General features: G+C 46.7%; 1 protein-coding gene across 2 annotated transcripts in view; it reads left to right on the forward strand.

Annotated features, from left to right (window-relative positions):
* Window positions 1-8,710, forward strand: part of vwa3a (von Willebrand factor A domain containing 3A) — a 38,589-nt gene extending 29,879 nt beyond the window's left edge. For both annotated transcript variants that reach the window (XM_002931981.5, XM_012971297.3), the window contains 6 exons: window positions 4,719-4,863; window positions 5,863-6,008; window positions 6,104-6,230; window positions 6,484-6,581; window positions 6,890-6,957; window positions 8,508-8,710. In XM_002931981.5, the coding sequence (XP_002932027.4) occupies window positions 4,719-4,863; window positions 5,863-6,008; window positions 6,104-6,230; window positions 6,484-6,581; window positions 6,890-6,957; window positions 8,508-8,545 (622 nt within the window). In that variant the 3' untranslated portion in view covers window positions 8,546-8,710. The remainder of the gene's footprint in view (window positions 1-4,718; window positions 4,864-5,862; window positions 6,009-6,103; window positions 6,231-6,483; window positions 6,582-6,889; window positions 6,958-8,507) is intronic.
* Window positions 8,711-9,335: the final 625 nt, after the last annotated feature.

The following is a 9,335-nucleotide window of genomic DNA, read 5'->3' on the forward strand; positions in this document are numbered from 1 at the left end:
CCTGAGGGCAGCGCTACTACACTAGCACAGTCCCTGGCTACCTTTACCCCTGTGGGGCTTGACAGTACTGTCCCTCTTAATGGCACAGACAGCATTACTGCCATGGCAGAGGGCAATCCGGATGGTCCCCCTTCCAGGGGGGGGGGGGGGGGCGTTCCCCTCCTTAAATACCTGGCATGAGCGAAAGGCCACAAATGCCTGCCTTCCCTCAGGTAGTATCGAGCCCTTATGCTCTTCCTGTGCCAAACTATCCTTATTCTGTATTGGCATTGTACCTGACACCCTACATGCCTCTATATCACACAGCCTTGGCTCTGTACCTGGCACCCTACATGCCTCTGTACTCACACAGTCTTGGCTCTGTACCTGGCACCCTACATGCCTCTATACTCACACAGCCTTGGCTCTGTACCTGGCACCCTACTTGCCTCTGTATTCACACAGCCTTGGCTCTGTACCTGGCACCCTACAGGCTTCTGTACTCACGCAGCCTTGGCTCTGTACCTGGCACCCTACATGCCTCTATACTCACAGTACTCACACCGTACTTATACAGCCTTGGCACTGTGCTTGGCAAGGTCCTTGCCACCATATTTACACAGCCTTGGCATACCTTGCACTGCACTTGGTTCGGTACTTGGCATCGCACTTTTACAGCCTTGGCATACCTGGCTCTACACATGGCTACAGCCTTCGCATATTAACACAGTACTTTACACAGTACTTAACTTGGTACTTAACATGGTACCTAACAGGCTTCTGGCACGGTACGTTACAAGTGTTTTCACTTGATACCTTGCCTGCACCGCTCCTGAACCTGTGCCGACTCCGCACCTAGCTCCGGGCCAGCTCTACACTTGTTCTGTGTTGACCCTACTCCTGGCACCACGTCGCACTGACACCGAGGCAGTATACTGCCCCCGCTCTACGGTATGGACACCGTGCTAGGCTCCGTACTGCCTACACACAGTCACGGTATTCTTACGCTATCAGCCTCATTCCGCATTGGCTCACTTTTTTCTAGGGGTACCTTACTGTCCTAGGGGAAAATATCCAGCATACACCAGGTGCGGCAGGCGTCCTACCATTCCTTGCCCCCTTTTAGCTCCTGGTCGAGACTTCTCCCCAAGTCAAGGACTACTCTAGCCAGCCACTGCTGAAAGTTCCAGGGGTGACTCCTAAGCCGATAGCGGCGCAAGACGACCAAGCACAGTTTTTCACCTTGTGAGTATGGCCGCCGCCTGGATAATATATCAGTCAAGCTTGGCCGTACAATTCCTGATTTGGGCTAAATCTCTCAGGTGTACCATCTCCAGGAGGAGTGACACAATCCCCTACATGCTTCGGGCTGGGAGGATCATTCATCAACCTCCGGACAAATCTCCTCCGATGACATTAGGAAGTCCGAAGACATCCTAGGTTCATCTGCAGAATCTATCTTCATCATTGCATTGGTCGTAGCCGGTCGGTACCTTATGGGCTCGGATTCCTTCCCCTCTCTCTCTTGCATTCCTTTCACATATGCCCGGATAACCTTGATTTGGATCACCTGATAATGGCTCCAGGCCAACCGACCCTTCCCAACGTTATTCCTTCCCACGGCTACTCTCGGGAAGGATGGTCACTCTCTCTCTCTCTCTCTCTCTCTCTCTCTCTCTCTCTGTGGCCGCACCTTCCTAGATCACACCTCTTCCAGTTCCTAACTCTCTACGATTGGGACTCCTTAGATCCTCCTGCTCGTCAGCTGCAGACAGTTGGCGTACTGTTGTGTCCTCAGCCCGGGGGACCCAGGCCTTCCACTCCGGCTCCAAGGAACTACAGCTCTCATACCCAACTCGGGCTCGCCAAGGAGTACCCTACGAAGCACCCTTTTGAGCTAGCAATAGTGATCAGCCATTCCCGACTCTCTGTAGCAGCCTGCCATTCACGGGGCTCTGACCTTGGTCAGAGAACCTTGTTCAGTCGCTCACCCCCGTGTTTCCCACGGCAGGTCCTTGTCTGGACCAGATCCTTATAAGAAACTCCGACAAGCCTCACAGGAGAAGGGCACCTCTCCTACACAACCGAAGACCAGGCCCTCCCCTTGAGGGGGGCATTACCCTTACCAAAGGCTCCGGGGCTTCCTTCCCAGAGCTTATCCTCTCAGAACACCTCGGTTAGGCCCCTGGTTCGGTTCTGATCCCAGTACCCCGGGCAGGTAATCAACCTAACCCATCGGCAATCCCCTAAGAAAGCCACGCTCCTGCAGGAGACAGGCCCCATCCTTTCAGGACGTGCAAGACAGTAGCCCTGTACTACTGTCTCGAGATCTTGCCCAGTTCTTCAACCGGGTTTTCCCGAACATCTCAGGACTGTCTCTAATGACAGTATTCCTTGCCATCATCGGCCAGTACCCTCAGGCTAGGAGCCCCGAGGTCCCCATTTCACCAACCCCTGTCCCAGAGCCGAACGGACCCCTTCATCCGGAACTGGGCCTGAAACGTCTCCTTTCTCCGTTGCTCAGACGGAGTCCCAACAGACTTTCAGCGACATTGGTCATCAAAGCGCCCATCCTCATGGCATCAACTGGAAGTACTACACTTATGGTCAGGAATCTCCAAGTTACCGTTCTCCCCTCCAGACTCAAACTGGCGCTCAGCATGATCTTCTGACACGCTGTCTTGTTCGCACCCTATCCATGCGATTACTGGATTCAGACGCAGTCTTATCGCACGGTTCCCATTCACACAGAAGTTACTCGCAGAGTGGTTTGAACCATCTCATCAGCCTTGACTCAGGGGTCCTGTTCAGCCCCAGGAATACGGCACCCGATCTTCACTCGGGAAATCCGGACAGCCCGTCTGGCTATCCTTAACCTCCTAGGAGACCAGGCCGCCCTATCCAGTCACACAATACCTCCGTGATAATCTGTCTATTACCAAGGCGGAAGGTGGAGTTCACAAGCCCTCCAGGTATTCAACCATAACCGCAGTTGGGCAGAATGACAGGCCTGGCCATCGACAGTCCCCGTCCCGGACCTCCTAGTTCCGCACAGCCGAACGCTTAGGCAGCAACAACTGGATCCAGGAGACAACCCCTAGGTTCCAAAGCGCCCGGGCATAGTGACCGTTGGGGTCTCCCAGAGGTGGTCCTCATGGCCTTGGCCTGAACCGCAGGTCCACAATTCATCTTCAGGCATTGTGACTCCCCAGTCCTAACGGCAGTTGTCCGAACGGCCATGGGGACTTCAAACCACATTATTGATCCTCCCTTTCCTCAGGCTCCCTAGGAAAGATTCGAGCTGGAGACACACACCGTATTCCGGTGGCCACCCCGGCCAGGAGGGCCAAATTCTCAGACAATGGACTTCAGGAAGTCAGATTCCGGCACCTTCCCTCATTCCCAGTCAGGGTTTGACCCGTCACTCCACTCCAGTCTCCCTGAAAATTTCAGCCGGGCCATTATGTTCCCAGCACCCAAGTGCAGGGGCTCCTTTCACCCGTCCTCCAACCCAAGATGGCAGCCCAAGAACCAGTACTCTCAGAAACTTGAAGGACTGTGCGATTCCGGTTCTTCATTCAGGTTTTTCCCTTGCTTACGCGGCCCATGGCCTCCTCAATGTCTGGATAAGGGTCCTTTCTGGGATCCCTTAAACCTCAGATCTCTTCTCTGCCTGCCCTCTTCAACGACGACTGGCTACTACCTGATATAGCCACCCTTCACAGGGGGCCTGAGGGCTACCCCGTTCTTCCTCATCCCAGGTTCCCCCTGGGACCCTATTTCGTTCTCCCATCAGCAGCCCTACCTGGCCTGACATGCGGATGGAGGGGTCCCAAGTACCCTTCCCATCTCGTTTCCAGGGTGGTTCCTCCGCATCAACTAGGACATCCCTTTGCATCTTGTCCTCTACCATCTTCTCCAACGAAATGGCCCGGCACTTCCTTGACCAGTCCGGGCCCTGAATCTCTTACCTTACCTAGGACATACGTCAGTCGGCATCCTCTTCCACCTGCTTGCTGGGTCCCAGGAGGGTTCACGGGACCACTACCCGTCGGACTAGGGTGGCCATCCACGGTGCATACACTGCCAGAGGGAAGTCACCACCTCTCAGCATTAAGGCCCCTTCCTCTAGGGGTGTTAGCAACCCTTGGGCCTAAGCAGATCAGGTCTGCAGCACTGCTACGTGGTCCTCCATCCACTCCCTACCAAATTTCGCAAACTCAATATTGCAACATTCCCTCTCATTCGGGAGAAAGGTACCACATGCCTCAGTTGCCTAAAACCGCTTCTCCCACCCTTCTCTAAACGGGACAGCTTTGGTATGTCCCCATGGTCCCTGTGTCCCACAGACACCTGTAAGAGAAAAGGAGATTTTGTGATAACTCACCGTTAAATCCTTTTCTCTTAGGACGTCTGTGGGACACAGGGCTTCCCCCCCTGAAGCGATCCCCTTGGGGAGTTTTTTCTGTATATACTAATATAGCTCGGTTCTACTGTCTGTTATCTTGTTGACAAAACTGGCTCACTCAGGAAGTGACGGGGGGTATAGTAGCAGGGAGGAGGGGCTTCTTCCTCTTCTTCCTATTCTAGTGTCCTGTTTCCTGCTGGTAGATACTATACCCATGGTCCCTGTGTCCCACAGACGTCCTAAGAGAAAAGGATTTAACGGTGAGTTATCACAAAATCTCCTTTTCTTCTAATTATAGTTCTAATGTTGTTTCTGCTCTTTTGCTTCACAGGTTTAACATGATCAGCTTTTCAGAAAGCATAGACTGCTGGCAAGAGTGTTTAGTGTTGGCCACAGATGAAGCTTGCCAGGATGCCGTACAATGGCTAGCCAGTCTAATTCCTCAAGGCAACACATGCATTTTCCATGCTTTACAGGTTTGCAAACTGCATATTACTTTTACTCTAGTAAAGATTGCCATTTCAATTCAACCCTCCATCTTTTAATTTTGGCCTGGTCAAAAATAGTATTTTTTTTTATCCATTTTTTAATTTTGAAATTTCACATGGGGCTAGCCATATTCTTCATTTCCTTGGGTGCCACAGCAATGTAACCTGTGCTCTGATAAACTTCAGTCACATTTTACTGCTGAGCTGCAAGTTGGAGTAATATCAACCCCCTCCCAGCAAGATAGCAGCTCCCAGTAGGTATCAGAATAGCACTCAATAGTAAGAAATCCAAGTCTGGCTTGGGACTCCTCCAATTACATAGGAGTAGGAGAAACAGTAGCTTATCTGAAAGCAGTTCTAATGCGTAGCACTGGCTCCTTCTGAATGCTCAGACTCAGGCACAATGCACTGAGATGGCGCCTACACACCAGTTACAACTAAAAAAATACATTTGTTGGTTCAAGAATAAAATTTAAAATGGAGTGAATTATTTGCTATGTAAACAATGTAATTTAGAAATAAAAATTACACCATAAAAATCATGACAGAATTCCTTAAAAATCGTGTGACTTTTCATCACATGAACATGGAAGTTGAAAATTTTAACCCCTTGTGATTGGTTCAGGGTTTGGCCCAATCCCAAATTAGTGGATTTGTTGCATCTCTACTTTTTTCACAATTTTTAATGCAGGTATTAATGTATATGGGTGAATAGAGGGTTGGGGAAACTATTGTTCACTCAGGATATAAATACAGTAAGGAGGGTGGACCAGTTAATGCACCTGGACCCCTAGCCCTAGCTACACCCCTTGTTCAATCAGTTGGTAGAACTATTCATGAACAGCAAGCTTAACTCTGGATCATGTTACAAATTTATCAGCTTCAAGTAGTGAATGAAGACCTCTGCTTCAGAGAGCTTCTTTATGTAAAAGCTTATTCATTTAGTCACAGAAAACCTATTCCATTTTCTCCATTGTTTCGTTTCAGCGAGGGTTTGAATTTGCAGATGTGCAAGGCCTATATCTCCTAACTGATGGAAAGCCAGACACCAGTTACCATCTTTTGCAGACCGAAAGCCTTATAAAATCTCATAAGCCCAAAGTGCACACAATTTCTTTTAACCCCTCTGAGAGGTACAGTATTATCTAGTTATTCAGTAAGTTTTATTTATAACCTAAATATCTACCAATGCAGTGTATCAATAGACCTTGTACCTTGTTCATTTTAGAGGTGGAAATGAATTTCTGCGCACTCTGGCTTCTCTATCTGGCGGGCGCTTCCATTCCTGTCATGGAGATAGGGATGGACACTATGTGGCGCACCGAATGCTGACTGAAGGCTTCACAGATGAAGATGTATGTATATTTGTTTGTTTGTTTTTTTCTTTTTATTACTAAGTCGGTTTTCTTTTTAAAAACTTGTATGATGTAGACAGTGATATTTTTTTGAGCAGCTCTCCAGCTGCTTTTAGCTGCTGGGGTTTTAAAAACTGCATGTACTTGCACTTATCCTGTTATTACTAATAGGCAGACCATGTTCTAAAGTATATACAAGTATGAGGTTTTTTGTATTTTAACATATAAACCAAAATGTTGTGTTTTTCCCAAGGACCCTGTCCTGCCAGTATTTGAAGGAGACGATTTAAAAAGACTCGCCAGAGAAATAAACAAGGCTCGACAATTTGTAACACAAGCAAGATCCTTCAGGTAAATATCTCATGTCACTTGTTTCATTAAAAATTAGAAATGATGCCCTTGCTAGCCAGAAACTGACTTACCTAGCAAGAGGGGTCTGGAGAAATTCATTGCCATATGGGGCACGTGGCTGAACATATAAAGTCTTTGAATATGGAAAACTCTCAATCCTGTACATCCATAATTGTTACCTTAGCCTCACCCCTCTCTTTTCTTGCCTTTTCTCTCTGTTGTTATAATAAAATCTTTAAAAAACAAATTCAATTATGCACTATAAAAACTTAATCCCTTCAGAGTTTTTATGTGTCATTTTCCAACAGATCGCTTATAGAAGAAAAACAGAAACTGAGCTCTAAAGATGTATCTCTGGAAGGCAGCAGGCTCTGTGGTAGGCAGCATTCATTATTAAATGTGTATTTATTTATAGGGCACCATATACCCGTGTATGGCCACCTTAAAGTGGTCATACATAGGTAGATTTAGCTGCTGATTCAGGTCCTTCAGACCGATTTGGCAGCTTATCTGCCCATGTATGGGGTCCTGGCATTCCAAGTACACAGAGGCCCAAACAGCCCACCACCAGTGGTGACTGTCTATGGCATATTTCAGCAGCTCTTTTGGCATTTGCTGTTCAGGCCTGCCTCCAACAAACCTCCCCTACCAATATATTGACAACAATTGACCAGATGTCGATTGGACAGGCTTAATATTCCCATCGGATGGAAAGCCACACTGGCCTATTGATGCGGTCCTTTCTCCAACACCGTGTATCCCCTTTATTGTAATGTAAGCATTTGACCCTAGGGGGCACATTTACTAACCCACGAACGGGCCGAATGCGTCTGATTGCGTTTTTTTCGTAATGATCGGTAATTTTGCGATTTTTTTCGGCGTCTTTACGATTTTTGCGTAAAAACGCGTGTTTTTCGGCGTCTTTACGGTTTTTGCATAAAAACGCGAGTTTTTCGTAGCCATTACGAAAGTTGCGCAAAGTCGCGATTTTTTCGTAGCGTTAAAACTTGCGCGAAATGTCGCGCCTTTTAAGTTTTAACGCTACGAAAAAGGCGCGACTTTGCGCGCAAGTGTTAACGTAAAGACGCCGAAAAAATCGCAAAAAATACAAAAAAGTCGCAAAATGTTCGTTTCCAATCGGAATTTTTCCAATTCGGATTCGAAATCGTGTCTTAGTAAATCAGCCCCTAGGTCTACTCTAAACTATTGTTTTTGAACAATATCACCCACCTTAGGTGGGCATATCGAGGAAAAAAATGGCGACCTCAACAAATGAACAGATCTTATAATGTATGCCCATCTATAAGTGGAAAAAGTAGAGAAATGAGGGTGCATTTATGACACAAGTGCTGGAGTGAATGCAACATTTAGGGTGCATTAGGGCATACTATTTATACCGGTACTTGTCATATTTGCTCCTAGCAACTTATATTGAGCACCAGCGCATCTTATAGATCCAAGGGAACCCTGGAACTATCACCAGCCTGGATCTAGCAGTACTTTCAGTGTTCACCTGCTGGGTTGCTTCCATGGCTTGTTCCAATCAAATCAAATTGCAGTGTCAATATTGACATTTATGGTCATTTGCACACCTGAAGAGATACCATCCCAGCTCTAAAAACTGGGAGCTGCAAATTCCATGCGATACATGAAAAGTGGCCACTAAAATGGAGTCCGTATTGTAGGTGAGTTGCAGTGGACACCTGTGATTAGGTGAGGGAATTTATGCATTAATGTTAAAAAAAAGGGTCAGTTTGCAACCAAAAATGATACTTTGCACATTGCACATGCTTCATAAATATGTGACCTAAAATATGTTAACTAGGGGTGTTATTGAGATATTAGGCTTAAACTTTCTTCAAAGTTGATATCAGTGGATATATATGTATAAATATATACTAATGCACCATATGCTTGCTTTGACAGATAATGGAGATGAGCTCAGCACAGGAAGTGCTGTTTAGCAAGTGTCTGAATTGATGTTTTGGAATCTGAACAAATGAATGTGCTGTGAATATGTATATTGCAAAATAGTGACAAGAACACTGAATATATGAATTCAAATCCATTATTTTATTTGTACAGTTGTTCTGCAACATTTTAAATAAATTATTATTTTTTTTAATCGACTAAGAGTACTGGAGTGTCTGCTAAACAGGGCCGGAACGAGGGGTAGGCAGAAGAAATTTACCTAGGGGGCAACTGTGGTGGTGGGGGCACTAGCCACATACCTTGTCTGTCGCTTACCCTTAGTCTGGGCCCTTGTCCCCCAACTGCCTGCTTGTCATTTGTCCCATTGTCCCACATCTTTGTTTTTGGCTCACATGCGCACAAAAGGGGGTGAGGTGGCCAGCATGTCCCGGCACCAGTGCTAAACCAAAGAACATTCTACTGGCGTAGGTGCATATTGAGGGAGTGGTGCTACAGCCAGCACGGGGCCTGTTACCTGTTGACGAGTACTTTCTTTGAATACTGGAACCTACGGCAGCATGGACTACTCCATACCCCCACCCTGTCTGCCCTGGGTTCTCATTTTTGTTTTAGAGGTTTTTGAAACAACGAAAAAACTCATTTTCTCTGAAATTATGAATGCCAAGTAATTTTTTAAAATAGCCTTTTTAAAAAGCATGAACTAAAAAGAAAAAAAAAACGCAACTTTTTCATTCTGACAGACAAATAAAAACCTCACAAAAAAAAACCTGTATAATTACGAACCAAAGAAAAATTAGCCAATTGAAAAGGTACAGCTGCCAT

This window comes from Xenopus tropicalis, chromosome 9 (genome assembly GCF_000004195.4).
Source record: "Xenopus tropicalis strain Nigerian chromosome 9, UCB_Xtro_10.0, whole genome shotgun sequence".
Lineage (NCBI taxonomy): Eukaryota > Metazoa > Chordata > Amphibia > Anura > Pipidae > Xenopus > Xenopus tropicalis.